Below are 23,410 nucleotides of genomic sequence, written 5' to 3'. Positions count from 1 at the left end.
AAAACCTGTCCCTTCACCTATGCCCAGCATCTTATCTCCTTCCTTCCCCATCCTCCAGAATCTTTTTTTCTTTCTTTGCTGCAAGAAAACTTGTATTGTTTCCATTTAATCCAGGGCTTGGGAGGGTTCCAGTGTGGTTAAAAAGCTTCTTTACAGCTTCAGGGAGAAGCTTGGGCAGAAGCCCTGACACCAGGGGGAATACCAAAAGGGCCACTGAGCCCCCAGGGCACATAGTTATGCTTGGAAGTGAGCCTTATGGAAGGGATACTCACCCACCCAGCGTGGGGGTAGGCCAGCCTATGGAGGTGTGTCAAATGGCTGACCATTTTCTTGATGAGTTTCACCCCTCATCTAGGAAGTGGTTCTCTAGGAAGTTACAGAGATGAGGATCTGCATGGCCAGAACCCATCACATGCATATCCAAAAGGGCCTGGTTCAGGTTCTCCTCCTGGATCATCGCAGCTTCCCTGGTGTCCAGGCATTTACCCTAATTATCCTGGGATGACTTCTGCATGTCACGGAAGAGGGCATGCCCCTGCTCTTGTGGTGCTCCTTGACCAACTCCAGGAATAAATGGCTTACATTCTCCAGAGCCACATCATGGAGTCGAAATAGAAGCCCAGAGAGAGAGGTAGGGATGGGAGGCCCACAGATGCATGTTGATAGGTGGTTGACAGTGGCCTCTACCTTGGTGAAATAATTCTAACAAATCTGGGAGTTCATGGTTGGTTGGCAATAAAAAGCTGTGTGTACACACATACACACACACAGCTGTGTTCACTGATCCCAGAGGCAGAGGATGGCTGAGACGATGGCACAACTGGAAGAGAGGTTGGACTGTTCTTGGAGGCTGAAAGAAAGCATGTCCCCGGGTCCCATCCAAACACTTGAAGCACGAGATAGATCTGGGGGACTGCCAGGATGCATACCCTTATCTTTTTCTGGATCAACACCTTCCCCTCCTGGATCTTTGCAATCAACATTTACACAAACTCAAGAGCCTAAATCTTTGCTTTCAATGTGGTCAATGAACCAGGATCCTTGACATCACCTAGGAGCCTGCTCCAAAAGCAGAATCTCAAGCTCCAGCCCAGCCCGCTAATTGTGTTAATTAACACAATCTCCAAGAGATCTGTATGCGCATGAATGTGCTCTAAACCACAACCATGATTTTCTGGTAAAAATGCCAATCAGATCTTATCAGAACATCTTGTTCTCCCAGATTCTTTCCCACCCTCCATCCCTTCCATAACTGCTAGTTTCCTAAAATGAGTTTTCCAAGGACCCTCTTCTGCAAACGCTGAGCAGTCACTGGTCCCAGCTTTGTGACAGCACCTGAGTCCCTTGCCCTTGAGGATTCTGAGCTCTGATTTGCTGCAGAAATGACATTCTCAGAGTCAGTCATTTTCAAGTTCGTTCTCGGGTCTACTTTCCACTCTTATATTGCAAGGGGCTGACCCTACAACTGTCTTTCCAGGCTCCCTTGCCAGCTTCCACCAGTGCAAGATTGAGGGTGGGAGGAGAGGAGGGTCTCCATGGAGGCAGCACCACTTTTGTGGTTCTGGCCTTGGTCCTGGACTGTTGACACTGCCTCTTGCCCTTGGTCCTCCAAACTCAGGGATTGTAAGAGCTCCCTGCTCTTGCTAATCTCTCTGTGGTGTCACCATCCTCTGTCTGGCTTTTTGGTTTTCCCAGTACTTACATAGCTAGTCCCCGACATCTGAGATGGGTTATGCTTTTCAAAGTGAATACTCTGACTGACTGATACATGGAAGTATCAGAAAATGGAGGTTGGGGGAGGGAGAACATTTGAGGAATAGGCAAATTCTCTCTCTCTCTTTTTTTTTTTTTTTAAAGTTTTTATTTATTTGAGAGAGTGTGTGCAAGAGAGAGGAGGGGCAGAGAGAGAGAGAGAGAGAGAGAGAATCCCAAGCCCAGACACTGGCCAAGTGTGAAGCCCAATGCGGGGCTTGATCCCATGACCCCAAAGCCCATTACCTGAGCTGAAATCAAGAGTTGGACACTCAACCAGTTGAGCCACTCAGGGCTCCTAGAGAAATAGGCAGTTCTTCTTGACTCAATAGACAACCTTGAAGTCCAGGCCCATGTAATGGGGCCCAGGAGGCAATGTCAGCGTGTTTGTGTCATGAGTTCTTACCTGCCATCATTTCAATAGCACTTTCCTTTGAAAGCTAATGTCTTGCACTGGGGGGGTTGTGGGAAAGTTTTACAAATAAGGAAAAAGTCATTTAGAGAGGACAATCAATCTCCCTACACGTGAGTGACTCTGTCTGGTTGTAAGTCACAAATAAATCAGTGCTGTTGTGTAGTTGTCTGGGGTGGGGTCAGAGGAGTTGTCCAACAGAAACCTCTTCATCTGACAGGTTGGGGACAACTTCTTCCAGCTGCATGCATAACCGGTCTGGGTTGGACCTGCTGCTGAGTTGTACTAGTTGGTGGTTGGGGCCTATTGTCAAATGTCAATATTTTCACAGTCATCCCACATTGCCAAGCTACAGCTCACCCTGGCATCTGTCCCTTGGCCCTGGGAGGACAGGCAATTCTTTATACATAATGGGAAAAGATACAAGAGAGACTGTCTTTTTCTCTCAAAGACTGTTCAAGCAGAACGCCAGTGCACTCTGAATAATGCCCTTTCACATGGAAAAAGAATAGAATTCTAGAATCACATACTCTGGGAACAGTTAGAGATGGTAGTTTACTGAGTATGATTTTTTAAGAAGATTCTGTAATGAAATGTAAGCCTCAAAGTCAGAGATATACAGCATATTTCCTCAGAACATTGCACGTTAGTATGTCTATGTATAAGTGTGTTATCATCCTTCAAGTGTCCCATGATTAAGATGATAATTATACTCTGCCTGGAAATATGGACAGAGCTAAGGTTGAGAGTGCAGGGCAGGTAGGAGCTCAGGGATTGGGACGCTCACCAACCAAGGTGTTTCTCCATTCCTTTTCATCTGGAGGTTAAACCAGGAACTGCCAGTCCTTGGGCACTCCCCTTGGGGAGCTGCTGAGCAGGTGTTTGGGGCGTGGTCTAAGGTGACAGCACTCTCTGGGAAGGAATGCTTCTTTACCTTTCACAAGCTGAAGACACAGTTTGACCTGGAGTTGAGGCGGTAGAGATTTTGGCTGAGACTAGAGGCCCCAACTATCTGCCACTCTCCTTGCTGCCACGGAACCATGGATGGCAGCTGGGGGTCAATACCCCTGGTAGAAGGTACCTCTAAAAGTCTAAAAGATGCAGCCACGAGGACCCCAGCCCTTCATAAATATGTGACACTGGTCCTTTCGTCCCTGAGTTGAAAAAGCAGGCCTAATTATTTTATGTTATTATTATTATTTTTTAAAGATTTTATTTATTTATTTTTCAGAGAGAGAGAGAGAGAGTACACACAGTAGGCAGAGAGGCAGGCAGAGGCAGCCAGAGAAGCAGGCTCCCTGCCAAGCAAGGAGCCAGATGTGGGACTCGATCTCAGGACCCTGGGATCATGACCTGAGCCGAAGGCAGTGGCTTAATCAGCTGAGCCACCCAGGCATCCCAAGGCCTAATTATTTTAATAATGCCTCATTGACTTTGATTTTATTCATCTCTTCCTATAGGAGCCTCATTCCTGCAAACCCTGGCTGAGATACAGATCCTTAGCTTTTATATTGAAAACAAATTTCCATGGTTAGGAAAATGTCACTTAAAAAGTCTGTATTTTTTTAGCTTTTTTTTTTCTTTTTTTCCCAAAGCTCTGATTGGCTTTATTAAGTAATTCATGAATCAGGCAACATCCCCGTCTAAGCAATAGAGAGAGGCTCCCTGGCTCTGATTATCTTAAATTACAAGTGGGATCCTTTGAAAATTGATGACAGGAAAAGCCATATTGTTTACAATTCCCTTCCTTCTTCTGCCTATAAGGAGGCAGTCCCTAGTAACCAGAAGTTATACTGTTTGCTAAGTGCAAAATCAACTTCCCTATAACAATTGCCTCACCTGCCCATGAGGTTAAGTGATAGACGTGGGAATGCAAGATTAGAGAGGTGGGGCAGAGAAGGCTCTACTTCAGGAATGAAACAGAAGAGGCTGGAAGCCCAGGCAGGGGAAGCCAAACAGGGATGACATTTGTGTGGGTTGGGGGAGTGGATTAAGACATCCATCCAGTTTGGGGAGAAAAGATCTATTTAGTAAAATGATTCAGAGTAAAAAATACTGTGCACTAGAATATGCAAACCATAACCTGTGTTCACCTTAGAATATCTAGATTCTGGAAATTCTATATTCTGCAGTGAAATATCCAGGTTTGCTATTGCATAGAGAGGAATCTTTTCCTTTGGAGAGTCAGTTGAAGTAGTATCTTGTTCTGAGATGCAGGCAGGAAGGGGGCAGTGCATGCCTCTGGGGCTCACCCCCATGGTTATATAAAAATATTATATATATCTTAAATGTTCAAAACATACCAAAACGTACAAAGTAAAAAGTGAAATTTTCACTCCCCCTGTTTTGATTAATTATACTGTTCAGTGTTAACCCATCCACAACTAAGAGTTTGGTATGTATCCTTCAATATTTCCCCCAAGCATTTGTGGATACATAAATGATTGATTAATTATTTGGTTCAAAAAGAATTTGAGGTTGAAAACAATTTCCCTTTAAAATTGTGAGGGTAGTGTTCCATTGTCAACCTCTTTTTGAACGTGTTAAAAATAATTTTTGAGTGTTTAATACATGCTTTGGGATCTGAGTTCAAATGATAGAAAAGCATGTGGAAGTAAACATCCTCACCATTGATACTTCCTGCTGCTTAGTTTCCTTCGCTGGTAATAACCACCATCCTTTTTTTTTGTGTATCTTTAAGGACGTATCTTTTGATATCTATGGCTTCATAAATATATGTAACAGCATATAAGTAGAAACATATGAAATTACCACTTTTGAAGTTAAAAAATCAACAATTCCATGAGATTCAACATAATATATATTTATATATGAATACAATTTTTTTGGAACATTTTATCTATTTACTAGAGTGGGAGAGAGAGTGTGTGGGAGGGAGAGGGAAAGGCAGACTCCCCACTGAGCATGGAGCCTGAGGGGGGCTCGACGCAAGGACCCAGAGACCATGACCGGAGCTGAGTCAGAGCTAAGTGACTTAGCCATCCAGGCGCCCCACGAATACAACTTTTAATGGCACTAAAAGCATGCTGTATACAGTGTAGTGCACTTTGATACCTCAAACAAAAAATCTTGAGATCTTCCCATATTTGTATGCATAGAGCTGACTCATTCTTTTTAAACTTTTGAGTCTATTATTTTCATGGTAAACTATTATTATTTTAAAACTTATATACAGTAAAATAGGATTTTACTTTTGGTACATAGTTCTCTGAGTTTTAACATATGTGTAGATCTGTATATGTACCACCACCCTCAGGAAACAAATATTTCAAGCATATCCGTGTAATTGCTCCCAACAGCAAAGACAAAGTGCCACCCTCAAGTACGCCAGGATCTTCCCTTAATCTCCCCTCCTCATTGCTGTGCCTTTTCTACACCCCAAGACAATATTTTCTTTGACTTCCAGTGCCATAGATTAGTTTTGCCTGCATGAAATCACATAGTATATATTCTTTTGTTTGCCTACTTTTGCTCAACATTATATAAAATCCATTAATATTGTGATTACTAGAGAGCAATGCATTCATTGCACAATATTTTGTTATATTATGGCATTTTTTGACATGCAGAATTGAGAAAAAAAAATTTATATAGTTTGATAAATTCAACTTTGTTCATTGTAATGGTTTCTGGGTTTGTGTTATATTTAGGCCTTCACCAATCTGAGATTATAGAATAAAACATCCCATGTTTTCTTCTAGTGCTTTAATAATTTTGTTTTGTAGGTGAGGAATGAATCCAACTTTTTTTTTTTTTCCTTCAAGGTACTGATTTATTATCCAGCTATTTCCTTAATCCTTATGGGAAATTTATGATGGATATAATTGTGTGTCTTTATGTTGCAGATGGAAAAACTGAAACAGGGGCGCCTGGGTGACTCAGTTGGTTAAGCACCTGCCTTTGACTCAGGTCATGATCTCAGGGTCCTGAGATGGAGCCCCACATAGGGTTCCCTGTTCAGCGGGAAGACTGCTTCTTCCTCACCCTCTGCCCCACCCCCAATCATGCTCTCCCTCCCTATCTCTCTCTCTGTCTCTCTCTCTCAAATACATAAATAAAATCTTAAATACAAGAAAGAAAGAAAGAAAGAAAGAAAGAAAGAAAGAAAGAAAGAAAGAAAGAAAGAAAGGAAGAAAGAAAGAAAGAACTGAAACAGAGAAGCAAAGTAACTTTGCCCTTGACGGATAATAGCGCCAGAGTTTGAATCCAGTCTGTTGAGTTTAATGTCTGTGTGCCTATTGCTTAATCCTACCAGCCTTTCCCTATGGGAGGAATCTACAACACAATATCTTGAATATGAGGGGAGGGCTCTTTTTGTTTCTCCTGCAACACAAACACACTATCTAAATGTTTGCAAGAGTGAATTTGTTTACTTAGAATCTGATTATCAAGTAGTTACTTGGTAAGGAGCAAGGAATTTGCCGCTTCTCACTTTTATTTCCTCAACCCGTCTCTTTGTTACCAAGACCTCATTCTGGAAATGATTTTTTTTTTCTTAGCTCAGTTTTGGGCTTTTCCCTTCAAAAGATTCTTCTCGTTCAATTGTTACCATCCGCTGTGTAAACAGCACTAGGACATGTCATGTAAACAATTATAAAACTGCTAAAGATGACATTGAAGTTTTAAAAACTGAGCAGCGTGTGTCTCAGAGAAGAGAAGGAAGTGTTAAATTTATGACAGTTGGGAGGCCAGGATAAAGAACAAGAAGGCCTGAGGTCACTTTCCTGTTCTGTCATCAAGATTGTATGACTTTAGGAGAGTAATTTTTTTTTGCTCTACTTTGTGCCTGTTCATCAAACAGGGATATTAGCAAAAATGACAACGTAGCCCTTCACTTTTCCCTAGTTTACTTATTTTCTGCCTACAATAGGGATACAATTAAAAACAAAGATACCTCCTACCCCAGTATCTAAAGAAAAGGTCGTAGGCAGAAAAGCAGGCTGAATTTCTGGGAGAGTCATAGTCTAAGTTTAGACAAAGATACAGAGACTTTTCTTTCGTGGGAGGCTTTCAACTGTTTTGTAGTACACTTTACATGGCATACAATGTTCTTTTGCAAAAGCAGATATGAAAAACATAGTATGTTTTAAAGTGTTCTCATGAAGTGTGTGAAAACAGTGTAATGAAATATTTCAAAGTGCTCCAGATCTGTTTCTTGCTACAGGCAAACTGTGTGTGTGTGTACATACATACATACCCATACCTATACATATATATCCCCCTGTCCCATACAAATCTGATATGTGAAGAACCACACAGCGGTACCACTTTCCCATTGAGGATGCTCTGAATGTATACAAGTAAAATAATAATTCTTTTCTGACAACCAAGAAAGAATTTATTTTAGGGAGCACACTTCAATGTCAATCAGTAAATCATTCTGGAGCAGAGTTGGAGAACACAGAGAAATCAATGTCAGTGGAAGTCTGTGCCTCCACAGTACCAGATCCAGAGGTAGTATGGGTGATGATGTACAATGGCTTTAGAGCCATGAGAACTCTGGGTTCAACTGATGCTCTGCCATGTCTAGGCTGTATTACTTTGGGTGAGATGCTTACCCTCTCTGAGCTTTAGATTTTTAACTTTTATTTTAAAAATTTCATACAGTAGAATTCAGTGTGTATAGTGTATAGGTTTCGGGGGGTTTTGAAAAGTGCACAGAGTTGTATATCTACCACCATAATTAAGATATTAATTATTTCATTATCCCAAAGATTCCCTCATTATGCCCTTTGAGTAATTCCCCCACCTTACCCTCCCTCGCCCTATTCAAGTCCTAGAAAACACTGACTTGTTCTCTCTCCCTATCATTTTGTCTTTCTAGAATGTCATAGAATTGGAATCATATGTATGTATGTATGGCTTCTTTTGAATCTGACTTCTTTCACTTAGTAAAACTTACTTGGGATCCATTCAGGTTGTTGTGTGTAGTTGTTGTGTGTCAGTAGTTGGTTCTTTATATTCTAGAGTAGTATTCCATGGTATGGATGTACTACAATTTGTTTATCCATTCACTGGCTGAGAGACATCAGAGTTTTGATAATTTGTGTCTTTCGAGAAGTATGTCCATTTTTCTACATTATTTAATTTGTTGGCCTAAGTCTCCTTATGATATTCTCTCATACTATCTGTGGAATCTGTGGTGATGGCACCTCTAATTTCTGATACTGATAATTAGTGTTTTTCGTTCTCTCAATGAGTTTTACTAGGGGCCTATCAATGTTATTAATCATTTCTAAGAACCAAATTTTAGCTTTGTTAGTTTTTCTTTATTGTTTCTCTGTTTCCTATTTCAGTGATTTTTGTTCTTATCTTTATTGTTTAATGTCTTCTGCTTACTTTGATTTTAATTTTCCCTTCTTTTTTCTAACTTCGTAAGCTGGAGTCTTAGATTACTGATTTTTATTTTCCCTTTCTAATATAAACATGCAATACTATAGATTTCCTTCTAAGCACTGCTTTAGCTGCACCACACAAATTTTGATATGTTTATTTTAATTTTAATTCATTTAAAGCATTTTCTGATTTCCCTTAAGCTTTGTTCTTTGACCCATCACTTATTTCGAAGTCGGCTGCCTAATTTCAAAATATTTGGGGATTTCTAGATATCTTTTTGTTATTGATTTCTAATTTAATTCCTTTGTGGTCATAGAATATGCTATATGATATTAATCCTTTGAAATTTATTGAGACTTGTATTATGAATTCACATATGGTCTATCTTGGTGAATGTTCCATGTGTACTCAAAAAGAATGTGTATTCTGCAGTTGTTGGTGGTAGTTTTCCAAAAAGATCAATAGGCAAAGTTAGCTGACCCAGATCCTCTGTATCCTTACCTACTTTTTTGTCTACTTGTTTTATCAAGGACTGAGAGAGGTGTCTTAAAATCTCCAACTGTAATTGGGGAGTTAAACATTTATCCTTTCATCTCAGTCAGTTTTTGCTTCACGATTTTGAAACTATGTTATTATGTAGATAAATATTTAGGATTTTGTCTTCTGATGAATAGATCTTTTTGTTATTTTGAAATGTTCTTTAGGGGTGCCTGAGTGGCTGAGTGGGTTAAGCGTCCAGTTCTTGCTTTGGGCTCACATCAATATCTCAGAGTTGTGAGATAGAGCCCTGCAAATGGCTCGGCACTCAGCATGGATTCTGCTTCAGGTTCTTTTTCCCTCTGGCCCTCCCCCTCCCTCTCTCATCTAAATAAGATCTTTAAAAAAATTCTTTATTTTTGTAATACTCCCTGTCTTGAAGTCTACTTTACTTGATATTAATATAGTCATGCAGGTTTCCTATGATTAAGTTTTGCATAGTATATTAGATTCTCTGGTGCATTGTTCAGATGTGCTTTCAGAAACTGAGGCATTCATTTCACCAACAGCTAGTAGTGTGGCTACAGATGGTTCACACCTGTCTGTATTGTTCCCCCTCTACCCCTTTCCCCTCTAACAAGTTCTAACAAATCACTTGTAAGTAAATCTCAGAGTTTGTTACCAGGGAATCTTGATGTGTAATATATGATATACTCTTTTCCATGCTCTTATTATTAACTTATCTGTGACTTTATATTGAAATCGCATGCCTTAAAAACGATGTATAGTTGGATCTTGTTTTTCTATTCATCATGACCAACTCTTCTCTTTCACCAAAGTATTTAATCAATTTATATTGAGTGAAATTTTGGTATGGTTGGGTTTAAGTCTACCATCTTGCTCCTTGTTTTCTGTTAGTCACATTAGTTCTTTGTTTCCTTTTCTTTTCAGTGCTGTCTTCTTTTTGATTACTTGAGTTTTTAGGATTGTATTTTATATCTTCTATGGGACTTTGAGTTAAATCTTCTGATTTATTGTTTCTTTTTTAGTGGTTGTTCTAGGTATTACAATATGCATCCTTAACTTATCATAGTCCAAATAGAATTAATGTCACACTTCACATATAATGTGAGAACCTTACAGCGGTATACTTCTATTTACCAAATTTTTGTCCTTTGTGCTACTATTATCATAAATTTTACTTCTTTGTATGTTAAAAACTCCACAATTTATGGTCATGATTTGTGTTTTAAGTGGTCAATTTGATTTTTTTTAAAGATTTTATTTATTTATTTCAGAGAGAGAGAACATGCAAGCAGGGAGAAAGAGCCGAGAGAGGGGGAGAGAGAGAATCCCAGGCAGACTCTGTGCTGAGTACAGAGTCCAACATGGGGCTTGATCTCACGACCTTGAAATCATGCCCTGAACTGAAATCAAGAGCTGGATGCTCAATTGACTGAGCCACTCAGGTGCCCCAACAGTCAACTTGATTTTGAGAAAATTAAGAAAGGGGAAAAAATAGCCCTTCATATTTATCTGCATATTTATCTACATATTTGGAAGTTCTTCCTTCCTTCTTGTATATCCATTTGATAACATCTCTTGAGCACTTCTTATAGTACAAGTTTGTTGGTGAAGAATTTTCTCAGCTGTTCTTTTTCAGAAAGTGTCTTTGTTTTGCTTTCATTATAGACTAATGCTTTTTCTGCATTTTTTAGTTGTGTCAGCATTTTAAAGATGCCGTTCCATGAAGTCATTATTTTTGTTTTCTGTATGTAACCTGTCTTTTTTCTCTGGCTGCTTTTAAGGTTTTCCATGCTGTCGGGAAGAATAAAGTGTCATACTTGCAATTCTCAAGGGATACTCTGAAGCTGGAGTGCTGAAGTCTGGCATGGAATCTACTACGAACAGCTCAGTCCCCTTCCCATATGGTAATACCATTTGTCATCTTTTTATTGTCAACAGTTTTTAAATTATGGAAACGGGGGGTGGGCACTTGGGCAGCTCAGTCAGTTAAGCATCTGCCTTTGGCTCAGGTCATGATCCCAGAGTTCTGGGATGGAGCCCCGCTTTGGGCTCCCTGTTTGGTTGGGAGTCTGCTTTTCCCTCTGCCTCGGCCCCTCCTCACTGATTGTGTGCTCTTTCTGTCTCCAATAAATAAAATCTTTTAAAAAATGGAAATGGGGATTTCCACTGTTGATAGAAACATAAATTGCTATTGGGGTGCCTGGGTGGCTCAGTCAGTTAAGTGTCTGCCTTTGGCTCAGGTCATGATCCCAGGCTCCTAGGATTGAGCTCCGCATCGGGCTCCCTGCTTAGTGGGGAGTCTGCTTCTCCCTTTGCCTCTTCCCTCCCCTCAGCTTGTGTCCTCTCTCTCACTCTCAAATAAATAAATAAAATATTAAAAAAAAAGAAACATAGATTGCTATTCATATTGGAGATCAAGTTAGAATTAACTATACATAATGAATGGATTCTTCAGTTACCTTTCTGGATATCCATTATTTTGCACAGAAACATACACACAAGTACAGAGACAAACACTTTAGTATTGTTTAATAGCAAAAACTGGGGAGAAGTGAAATATACATTAACACAGAGACACTGATACATTAATATAAATACTCTATCCATAGTAAACTACTATGTAGTCATTAAAGAGACTGAAATACAGGTACTGATTAGAAACGGTACTGATTAGAAACGATACTCACGGCATGTTAACTGAGAAAAGCAAGATGGAGAATATGACCCATTCTTAACAAAACAAATTAAAGTTAATTAAAATGAGATAAATTAAAACTACAAATACATAGATAATTATATTTACACATCTCTATATTTTCATTAATACAGAAACAAAATGGAAAGAATACAAACTAAATTATTAATTTATTTGGGGGGATAAGATTATACAGTTGACCCTTAAACAATGCAGGGGTTAGGGATGCCAACCTCCCACATGGTTGAAAAATCTGTGTGTAAATTTTGTCTCCCCCAAAACTTAACCACTAATGACCAGCCTACTGTTGACCAAAAGCCTTATTGATAACAAACAGTTGATTAACATGTATTTTATATGTTATATGTATTATATATTTCATTCATACAATAAAGCAAGCTAGAGAAAAGAAATCATAAGGAAAATATATTTACAGGACTGTACTGTATTTACTGGAAACAAGATCCATGTATAATTTCTCCTATGCAGTTCAAATCTGTGTTTAAGGGTCAACTGTACTTGTTTTTGTTACAGTGAGTGTATGTTACTTTTAAAATAAAAGATAAAAATACAGTGTGGTATATACATTAACAACTTGTAAGAGTGAAGTTGTAAAGAGGGGAGCAAGACTAAGTCCACTGATGTGTGTGTGTTTTTAGGGGTGGTGTTAGGAAATGCTTGAAAGGGAAGATGACATGTGGGCAGTATTATCAAGGATAGATAAGAAAGGTGGAAAAAGAAGAAATGTACAAAGTCATGGGGGATAATAAGTATACTGGATTCTCTGAGGTGTTCAAAACTACTATGTATAACCTGGGGACTAAAAAAAAGCAAAGCAAGGAGGTATACAAAAGCTGGAAATGCAAGGGAACTGCAAGTTAATTTGAAATTTCTGGAGGTTTCAAGTGTGAAGTATGGAGAGGGTGTTGTAAGAGAGAAAGCAGGAGCCAGATGTTAAGGGTTTCTTGTATAGCCTGGGAATTTGAATAGTGTCCTGCAGGACAAGGAGGTCACTGATGGAGTTTCGGCAAGAGAGTAACATCAGCTATATAGAAGATTGATTGGAGAGAAGCCAATCTGGAAACTGGGCCCTCATTTAAGTGGTGAAATGTAATGAAGATTGAAACTAGTGGGAGGGTGAGTAAGAAAGAGAACAGATTTGAGAAACATCTCAGAGTATAAGACAGAGGGCTTGGTGATTCGCTGGATATGGGTGAAGAATGAGAGTAATGTTTTGACTAACTTCAGCAGTTTTTCACTTGGGTAACTGGGCAGATGGAGATGACACCAGCCACGGCAGAAAATACAGATGGCAAAGCAAGCTTGTGAAGAGGAGAACATGCAAGAGGGTGAGAAGAAACACAGAAGGGGCAAATCAGGATGGTGATGATAGGGGGGGTAGTAGCAGATGATTTTGGTTTCAGACATGTTGAATTGAGGTGCTTATGCACTATTAAGAGAAACTGTTCAGTAGGCAGCTGGATGTATTAAGACTAAGTAATTCTGTAGAAATTTAGTGTCAGGCCCTGTACTAGGCACGGGTTGAGTTGTATAACATCCACGATTTTTGCCCTCCCAAACCTGGCAGCCTAATGAAGATGCTATAATTGGGAGCTCAGGGGAGAGGTGTAGGCTAGAGCTCTCAACACAGAGAGGGAGACTGTTAGAAGTAAGAAGAGAATGAAATTCTTAGGATTTTAAAGTATCATTTACTGTGAGCTATACTCTATGCACATCAAACTTCACAAAATTCCCATGAAATATTATTAAAATGTTATAGATGAGGAAAACGAGGGGCAGAGAATTAAGACTCAGAGATCACAATCTGGCCTTTGTGGTGAATTTTATTCTAAGAGCTGTTTTGCTGCAGTGATTTAAAAATACCTCTGGATGGGTTTGCACTATCTGGTTTGTTACTTTCCCTCATTCTCCATTGTCTTAAACCATATGTGTGTCACTCCTAATCTTTCTGCTCCCTTCAGACATTTGACTTTGTGCTGTGTGGCCGAAGGTCACAGTGCTATAACTTTCTTGGTAAATATATAGGTGTTCAGTATGAGATAAAAGAGGACTTAGCCCAGCTGTCAGTGCAGTGTTCAGAGGAGGCCCTGTTGTAGCTCTACTGCACTTAGGGATCAGGCTATGGAATCTTACAAAGGAAACTGCTGGTAAATAAACTTAGCTAAAATATTAAGATCAGCGTATATTCTCTCAGGTTCTGATACACAAAGCAATGTATACACAGAGGCAGTTGCTGAGATGGATATAGGGGTCCACAGATGGCCCAAGTGTGCTGGAAGAATTAGGCACATAAACATTAAACTCTCTAGGATGACTACAGATGCAGATGACCCTTTGGAAATCTGTGTATTCCCCCAGCCGTGAATTCTTTTAACATCCCCAAGGATCTGGCACTTAGACTGATAAGGATTTTCGAATGAATACGTGAAAATATATAATTTAGGTTAAATAAAAAACAAAGACAGATGTCCAAACGGTTGAGATTTTACAATATCGTCCTGAAACGTTTGGACCCTGGGAGTCTGTGTCAGACACTTGCTGACCTCTGGGAGGGTCCAGGGAAGGAAAGACAGCGCCTCTGGGGAGCAGTTGGAGTACCAGGCACTGAAGATACAGACCCTTAACTACAATCACTGAACAAAAGTGCACTACCCTTCAGAGCGCGAAGCAGGTTCCCAGGATCCCCCCCCCTTCTCCCACCCCAGGCGCTCAGACACGCGGCTCTCCGCGGTGGGCCGGCCCATCCTGCGGTCGTTTATAGAAGCATTACCCTCCCCGCGGGACTCCGCAGCGCCAAAGTTTGGGTGTGCGTCACTGCAGTGCTCAGAGCAGCCCTCGCCCCAGCTCGGAAGGTATCTATCTCTGTACGCAGTGAATTGGGGCAGCGCGTAACGCGGCGTATTACTCGCCGCTGCTGCGTTCGGGAGCGACACCCCGAGCGCGCATGTGCCAGGGCAACTTCGTGGTTGGCCCCTCCCGCGCTCCGTAGAGCTCCCTGGGCGAGCTCCACGTAGGCCGCGCAGGCGTCTTTGGCACACCGTTCACCTGCTGCCGTTGTCGCCGCCGCCGCTCCCGGGGCTGGATGGGGGGCATAGGCCAACCAGTGGCACCCAGAAGAAAGAGACGCGGCGGCGGCGACGCCGACACCCGCAGGACGAGTGTCCCGATCCGCCCGCGAGCCCAAGGAGGAGGCGGTGAGGCCCGGCCCCTACGGTCCCTGGTGTAGAGAGAGGCCGCTGTCGCCGCCGTGGCCGGGTCTCCCTGGGCACTCGCCCCTCAGGTCTCACACTCAGGACACCGCGCAGCACCATGTTCAAGAAACTGAAGCAAAAGATCAGCGAGGAGCAACAGCAGCTCCAGCAGGCGCTGGCCTCGACTCAGGTACTATGGCCGCTGCTCTCGTCTAGTTCCCTGCTCCCCCTGACACAGGTTCGGGAGCCTGGAGAAGGGAATGTTCTTCCGTGACCCTTGACGTCTAACCTGAGAATCTCCCCCAAACTCCGGTCTGGAAATGAGTCCAGGGCGGCCCGCGTTCTCTGTGTTGGGGACCTGGGGACCCCCATCCCCAAACTCCACGCAGGAGAGTGGGAGAGGGTGGCATAATCCTTTGGGACGTCTGACCTCTAGTTTTCCCCCAACGCACGACCCTGGCCCGAGAATAAGTTAGAGGGTCTACGATCTTGCATGACTTTTGACCCCTATCGAAGGTTCCTTCACCAATCTGAGACCCCAACTCAGGAGTAAGGGCCGGATGGGAAAACCTGGGGCCCTTGTAATACCTGACTTCTTGTCTGAAGTTTTCTCTCTCGTCGTGACCCGAGATTGAGTACGGAGCGGCCTGGATCCTGCTAGACTCCCGATCCATTGTGGGAGTCGTCAAACCGTGGTCCGGAGGGGAGGGTGAGGGCGAGGGTCGAGCCATTCGAGGCCAGTCTGCTTGCTGGAGCATTGGACCTCAAAGAGGTGGCAGTGTGGCCAGCGTCCAGAGCCCGAGGCTGTCACGAGTTAGTCACTTCGCATAACTTGGTTGATCTCGGTCGGGCGTAGGGACAGACATTCTGAGGACAGGCCTGGGTTCTGCCTGTCCCCAGCCAGGCTTCAGCTTCAAGAGTCTTGTTTGTTTTTTCATGAATGCTGTTGCTTCAGGAAATGACAGTTTCTAGGAAAAGGGGGTCGTGTTAGTAGTGTTAATTTAAAGAAACAGTTTCCTAGACACCAAGGAGAATGTGTGTTTTGGTGCTCACAGCTCTTGTCTCTTGAGCGAAGATGAGGGCTTCTGCTAAATTTCCTCCCAGCCTTTGTCAGTTCCAACAGATTGAGCAGTGCCCTCTCTCTCAAATTTTAGAGTTTCCACAAAAAGACTGAGTTTTGATTAATTTGGAGACATTAAAAATACATTTATCTTACACAGCTTTTAAACAACTGTTAAGCAACTAACAAGTATTAAGTCAACTATCCCATTAAAACAACTGTCGACTATAACTTGAAGTTCTCTTAAAAGCTAAAGCTCATGTAAAGTAAAGCTGCTTGAAATACATTGGAACATGACACTGAAAGCTTTTTCATTCTCCTAAGTAAAATGAAATAATGATTAAAGTTTAGATAGTAAATACCTTACTTTTCATACTATTTACTGCCAGCTTTTCTCAATTTACAAAACACATTTATTTAAGAAAGAAAAAACTTGAAAGTGTGGTAGAGATGGGGAATGTGGGGGAAACACCATGTTAGTTAAATGTAAAGCAGTTACATTTGGAAATGTTTAAAATATTGATCCAAGATTCCATCTCTAGAAATTTATTTTAAGAAAGCTTAGGATGAGGTAGGTGGGTGGGTTAGTCTGTTAAGTGAATGCCTTGGCTCAGGTCATGATCCCAGGGTCCTGGGTTTGAATGGGGCCTAGGACTCCCTGCTTTGCTGGAAGTCTGCTTTTCCTTCTCTCTCTCTGTCCCTCCCCCCTGCTCATTTTCTTTCTCTCTCTCTCTCTCTCTCCAATAAATCAAATCTCTAAGAAAAAGTTTAGGATGTATGAAAGATTTAATGTCATGGACTTCTATTTCAGTGTTGTTTTAACAGGTAAAAAGTGGCTAAAAATAGAAAATTGATTAACAGATTTTTTTAAGGTAGTGGGTTATTATGCAGCCTTTAACAAAAGCCAGCATTTATTGGGCTTTTACTGTGTGAGAGGCATTTTGGTTTGTATTTTACATGAATAATTTTATTTAATTCTTACATACACCAAAGAGGTAGGTTCCCATAGGTGAAGGAGTAAGGTTCAAAGAGATTAACTTGCCTAACACACCTATTTTTAGAGCCTGTGGGAAAGTAATAATAACATGCAAAGATATTTGTGTTAAAGGACAGATTAAGAAGAAGCATGTAAGGTGTGAACCCAGTTTTGTGGGGAAAAATATGTATGTAAAGTATATTTATATACAGGCAATGAAAATAGTTTAAGAAGGAAGTACTCATGAGATTTTATGATTATTTTTCTAATTCATAATGTTTAGTTTTTCTTCATGAAAATAAATTGCTTTTGTGTGTTAACCGAAAGAGGTGGTTTTTAGAGTAGTAAAAAAGTTAACGAGCTAACTAATGTATTAGGAGAGACAGTGCATCTGGATCAAATAAAATCATTGTGTATAAAAGATTTAAAACAGTCCTCTTTGACAATAGGTATAATATATATATCAAGAAGGTAAAATTAAATTGTTAGTGATCATCTACTCATGGAGACTCGATTCTGTTCTGGCCTCAGATCTTTAGCTATTAAGAACTCTTTAGGATGAGAAGTTCTGGATTATTGTTTTCAAAGTTGAAGACTTTTTTTCAAGGGTGAATTAGAAAAGAAAACAAAAAACCTTTTTCATGACAATCCTTTTGCAACAGATTATACGTATCCTTGTTTTCTTAAGCAGAGGATCTTGAATTTGTATAATGGTATCATTTCTTCATTTTTGAGTATGAGTTATTTTGTGTTGAAGGCACCACGCCCCCCAAAATTTATCTGGGTTTTTGTTTGTTTGTTCTCTGTCTACTTTTGTAATTTTGTAACCTCCTTCTCTACCTGCCTCATGTCTTCTCTTGCCTTTAAACTGTTGTGGGGTTTGAATCAAGATACATAAACAACTTTTTTTTTAAAAGATACATAAACATAAAATTTTATGTGAAATAAGGGCAAGTACCTGAGGGATTCTTTAGTGCAATGTAGTATATTAACACAAATTTTGAGTGTTTGGAGACCTTTGTGTGCATACTTCCTGTTTCTTGGCTTGCTTTTCACAGGTAAGGTGGCCTGAAAGGTATTTTTCTGATAAATTGAGTTGTCAGGCATAGGTAATTCTGGGATAAATGAACCATTTGCATTGCAATATTTGTAAAACTTCCCAGCAATAATAATTATAATAATGATATAGGGTTCCTTAAGAGTTTGAAAGCATTCAATAAAAATAAGAAATAGTTCCCCAATCACTTCTTACTTGGTTGGTACTAAGATTATTTGCACCCTTCCTTGGCAAATATTTTAAGTAATTATTTATTCAACACTGATGATGACTTGAAGCCTAATCACTAGTTAAAAATGAAGTTAAAAACTTTTTAAGTCAAGGTTCACTTATTTATTTATTTATTTATTAAAAGTAGGCTCTATGCCCAGTGTGGAGCCCATTGTAGGGTTTGAACTCGGGACCCTAAGATTCAAACCTGAGCTGAGATCAAGAGGGGGACACTTAACTGACTGAGCCACCCAAGTGATCCCAATTCCAATTACATAATAATAATAATTATTATTATTTTGAGAGAGAGTGTGCATGCATGAGATGGGGCAGGGAGAGAGAGAATCTTAAGCAGGCTCCATACTCAGCACAGGTCCCAACCCAGGCTTGATCTCAGGACCCTGAGATGAGGTCAGGAGTCCAACATTTAACTGACTGAGCCACCTAGGCACCCCACTTACATTGTTTTTTAGCAGTGAATATCTGTTTTGGATTTTTAAATTCCTGTGTAGTGTTTGTCTTGATTGGATGGGGACCCTCCCCCAAATGTGGGGCATCTTGATCAGGTGGGGACCAGTGGCAAGGGCAGTAAGAGGATTCACACAAGGCAGAACAAAGGAGATAGAAATTTACTGAATACACCTCAAAGGAGTGGTTGGCAGGACAGCAAAGCAGACTGTAACAAGGCAGTGTTTTATATACAGTGGGGGCTGTATTTAAAGCAGGAAGGTGAGGACATATGGGGACATACGGAATTTTCCTTTTTTTGGTAACTGTGTCTGGTTGTATGTAGCCCATTGCTCAGTTAGGGTTTATGGATATTTAAGGTAGGTTGCCTATATTTAGCCAGGTGGTCACTGTGGGCTCTTTAGCCTTTATTGAATTTCTGTTGCTCAAACTGGTTGTCTAAAAGCAGTCTTACAGAATGAATTGGATAGAATAAACATTAAAAAATAATATAGAATACATTATAACTGGGATATATATAGTACATAAATAAAAATATATTTTAAAAATTTATTTATTTATTTAAGTAATCACTGTACCCAGTGTGGGGCTCAAACTCATGAACCTGAGATGAAGAGTTGTGTGCCTCTCTGTCTGAGCCAGCTAAGCACCCCAACATAAATAAAAACATTGTCAGCCTTTTTCTAATATTACTAAAACTTTAAAGTACAAACTTTAAAGTACAAACACAAATGGACAAATAATTGTGTGATTCCACTTATCTGTGGTACCTAGATTAGTCAGATTCATAGAGACAAAAAATTGAATGCTGGTTGCTAGGGGCGGGAAAGAGGGGGAAGTCAGGAGTTAATGCTTAAGGGGTAGAGTTTTGGTTTGGAGAGATGAAGTTCTGGAAATTGATGATGATGATGGTTGCACAACAGTGAATATACTTAACACCACAGAACTGTACACCTAAAACTGGTTAAAATGATAATTTATATATATATATCACTACAATAAAAGAATTAAAAACAGCAGAAAGTGAGACTCCAAAATAATAGTTTATGTAATAGAAATTTAAAGAAAATACACAGCAGGGAAAAGTCCCTTTCTGAAGGAATATAGTCTTATTGTAATCTAAGTAGATGCCCTTCTTCTTGAAATTGGGGAAACCATAATTCCCAGGGAGAACATTAATATATAATAATTTGTATTTTGACCAGTAGCATATAGTGGCTGTTGATAATTCTTTAGATAGAATGTACATTAAGTTCTCATGTTTTAAATATAAAACAGTCCTAGTTTATGGGATTAAAAAAAAAGTGCCATGAAATTTGAATAGAGTTCTGGCCATACAGAATTCTTTCATTTGCTTTGTAGTTTGGTAGGGAGAGCTAGAAGAAAGATAAAACTTGTCTTAGAATTTTTTAAGAGAAGTTTTATCTTTCTGGCTTTTGGGATGAATTAACCCAGTTTGTTAAATTGTGAGATTCGAAGATCCCAAGAGATGGATGTAATTTTTTACATACCTCAACTTTACATCCCATGGAAACTAGGAGAATTCATAGGGCATTCTGCATGGCCCAGGCAAGAGAACAAGGCTGGAAACTGATGTAGAATTCAGTTAATGTGTTAATAATGAAGGTCAGGGCTCTAAAAGTATAGGGTTTTAACCAACAGTGGTTGGTTCCTTCACTTCTAAATCACAAGATATATTAGTAAGACATTCTTATTTATTTATGGAATTCTAGGTAGGAAATGTTCCCTCAGACTGCTGAGCTTCTTTCTTTCTCCTCATCTTTCAGCATTATGTATTACAAATGAGAAGTCTAATTCCAAACCAGTTCTTTCTTCATTGCTAGTTAACCTGATCTTTGAATCTTCTCTTCTTCCCTTGATTTTAGAAAATTCCCAATTTTCTTCTTTTAGTTTTTTGTTGTTGTTGGCCCCCCCCCCCAAAAGTCTTCTTACTCTTTCTGGACAAGTTCTTTGGGTATTCTTTTTCTTTTTTAAGATTTTATTTATTTACTTGAGAAAGAGAGTGTGTGAGAGAGAGAACATAAGAGGGGAGGGGTTCAGAGGGAGAAGCAGACTCCCTGCCAAGCAGGAAGCCTTATGCTGGACTTGATCCGGGGACTCCAGGATCATGACCCAAGCCGAAGGCAGTCTCCCAACCAACTGAGCCACCCAGGTGGCCAAGGGTATTCTGACTTTCTTTTTATATATTCCTTTTTTCCTGTTTGTTCTATTGTTTTGAGAGATTTCTTCAAATTTTATTATTAGAGTAAATTTAATTATTTATTAAATTTATTCTAGTAATCATATATTTAACTTCTACAAATAATAACACTAGTAAGCACTTATTAATTATTATTAATCACATACTTTTCTTGGTTGTATTGCATGATTTTCAAATTAAAATATGAAATAATATAACATGATTTGTATTATTCCCATTTTACAGATGAGAAATTGAGGCTGGGGCAGATAAAGTAACTTGTCTCAGGTATACAGTTATTTGGTGGTAAAGCTGAGATGAGCTTAGGTAGTGTGTCTCAGAAGCCCATTTTTTAATCACCGTGCTTATACATGTTGCTTTGTTTTACTTTTTAGTAGCAGCTTATACTTGTTTAAAGAAACTAGAGCTTATCAAAACTGTGGTAAGATAAGCATTATATAGTACATATATACACATTCGTATTTAAGTTCTGTTCCTTGATTTATCTTGATTTTTTGGGGGTCACTTACTATAGTCTTACTGGTCATCTTGTTTGTTTTGTTAAGAAAAATCTTGTGATTGCTGGTTTTTCATTTATATTTATGAAGTCCTGGTGGGTGGTTTATTTTGCTAGCTGACATGGGTTTTCTCTGCTCTTAAGTGCCTCTCCCCTGTGTGGAGAGTGGTTATGGAAGGGAACAATCAGAGGATCCCTCCTCTGCAGCCCAAACAAAGAGCGTCTACCTACTTTGAAAGGTGACCATATATAATTTATCATGCAAACATTCTTGAGAATGAAAGGGGACACTACATTTTTTTTTTTTTTTTAAAGATTTCATCTGTTTATTTGACAGAGAGAGAGAGATCACAAGTAGGCAGAGAGGCAGGCAGAGAGAGAGGAAGGGAAGCAGGCTCCCTGCGGAGCAGAGAGCCTGATGTGGGGCTCCATCCCAGAACCCTGAGATGATGACCGGAGCCAAAGGCAGAGGCTTAACCCACTGAGCCACCCAGGCGCCCTGGGGACACTACTTCTAATAATGATCTTGGAACATAAACTGGCATAAACTGGGTGGACTGGGGTTGCAGTGGGCAAGCTCGGGTGTATTGTTACTCTGCTACTGTGGTACCAGCCACACAGCTGAAGATCCAACTTCTACAAGGTAGTTGCTCATTATATTTTGCAGTTACTTTTGTCTGGAAATATGTTTGTGTTGGAGGAGTCTGACTTCAGGTACCTGTTTGTCACACAAAGCAGCAGCCTCTTCTTCAGCCTTCTGTACAGAATTAGAGTTATGACTACTTTTGTCCTGATTTCTCTACCAATTTGAATCCTTTTGCCTTCGATTCTTCAGAAATCTCTCATCTTTTTTTCTTTTTTTTAATTTTTGTTTATTTGACAGATCACAAGTAGGCAGAGAGGGAGGCAGATAGAGAGGCTCCCCACCAAGCAGAGAGCATGATTTGGGGCTTGATCCCAAGGCCCCCGAGATCATGAAGGCAGAGGCCTTAACCCACTGAGCCACCCAGGCGCCCCTCATTTTCTTTTTACTGTTGATGTTCTCAATTTTATTCTTGAGTTTTAGTTAATCTATGTTTTTCTACCTTTTTTTTTTTTTTTTAAACTTTCACTTCAGTGGGTGTTTAGGAGGGAGTGAGGTAAGCAATAGTATTAAGTCTACATTCTTATACTGGAAACCTATTCACCATGATGTATTTAAACATAAGTTCAGGGGCTCCTGAGTGGCCCAATTGGTTAAGCGTCTGCCTTTAGCTCAGGTCTTAATCCCAGGGTCCTGGGTTTGGGAGCCGCATGGGGCTCTCTGCTCAGTGGGGAGCCTCCTTCTCCCTAACCCTCTGCTGTTGCCTCCCACCCCCACTTGTACTCTCTCTCTCTTGCTCTGTTTCAAATGAATAAATAAATAAAATCTTGACTTAAAAAAATTTTTTTTAAGGATTTTATTTATATATTTGACAGAGAGAGAGAGAGCAAGAGAGCACACAAGTAGGCAGAGAGCAGCAGGCAGGGGGAGAGGGAGACACATGCTCTCGGCCCAGCAGGGAGCCCAATTGTGGGGCTGTCTGAGGACCCTGGGATCATGACCTGAGCCAAAGGCGGTGGGTTAACCCACCGAGCCATCCAGGTGCCCCTACTCTTTTAGATTTTAAAAAAAGATTTTATTTACTCATTTGACAGAGAGAGAGCACAAGTAGAGGGGCAACAAAAAGAGAGGGTGAGGGAGAAGCAGGCTCCCTGCTGAGCAGGAAACCTGAAGCAGGGCTCCATCCCATGAGATCATGACCTGAGCTGAAGGCAGACACTTAACCAACTCAGACGCATGACCTGAGCTGAAGGCAGACGCTTAGTCACCCAGGTACTCCTGAAATATTTGACTTCAAAATTATAAATTCTCAACAATTATATATTCCTTAGATTGTAAAGATATTATCTGATTTTTCTATCTTATTTTGTGGAATCACTTGGTTAAGTTAGTATATACCATGTGATT

The 23,410-nt window shown here is 40.3% G+C and overlaps 2 protein-coding genes across 8 annotated transcripts in view; one reads left to right on the top strand and one right to left on the bottom strand.

Annotated features, from left to right (window-relative positions):
* Nucleotides 1–2,345: 2,345 nt before the first annotated feature.
* Nucleotides 2,346–15,052, bottom strand: LOC116589257. The gene is made up of 4 exons (XM_032341289.1): nucleotides 15,029–15,052; nucleotides 14,512–14,949; nucleotides 13,962–14,013; nucleotides 2,346–2,467 (listed from the first exon to the last, which is right to left on the bottom strand). Exons 1-4 carry the CDS (start codon nucleotides 15,050–15,052, stop codon nucleotides 2,346–2,348), a joined length of 636 nt encoding a protein of 211 aa, XP_032197180.1.
* The window catches only part of GOLGA4 (golgin A4), a 126,075-nt gene continuing 117,494 nt past the window's right edge, over nucleotides 14,830–23,410 (top strand). For 2 of the 7 annotated variants that reach the window (XM_032354641.1, XM_032354390.1), the window contains exon 1: nucleotides 14,831–15,122. In XM_032354641.1, coding sequence (XP_032210532.1) covers nucleotides 15,051–15,122 — 72 coding nt within the window. In that variant the 5' untranslated portion in view covers nucleotides 14,831–15,050. Of the gene's footprint in view, nucleotides 15,123–23,410 lie in introns of all 7 variants that reach the window. The other 5 variants (XM_032354477.1, XM_032354792.1, XM_032354879.1 and 2 more) reach the window with 3 other exon arrangements.

The sequence above is a fragment of the Mustela erminea genome, chromosome 1 (genome assembly GCF_009829155.1).
Source record: "Mustela erminea isolate mMusErm1 chromosome 1, mMusErm1.Pri, whole genome shotgun sequence".
In the NCBI taxonomy this organism is placed as follows: Eukaryota; Metazoa; Chordata; class Mammalia; order Carnivora; family Mustelidae; genus Mustela; species Mustela erminea.
The sequence above is the reverse complement of the archived record's forward strand: the minus strand, read 5'-3'. Positions and strand labels throughout refer to the sequence as shown.

Coding starts and splice junctions, on each gene's coding strand:
- LOC116589257 (XM_032341289.1), bottom strand. CDS start 15,052: ATGGTGCTGCGCGGTGTCCTGAGT. Junction 14,950..15,028: donor TGCTGCGCGGTGTCCTGAGT/GTGAGACCTGAG, acceptor CAGGGACCGTAG/GGGCCGGGCCTCACCGCCTC. Junction 2,468..13,961: donor ATCTCAGCAACTGCCTCTGT/GTATACATTGCT, acceptor ATTTGACAATAG/GCCCCAACCACCAACTAGTA.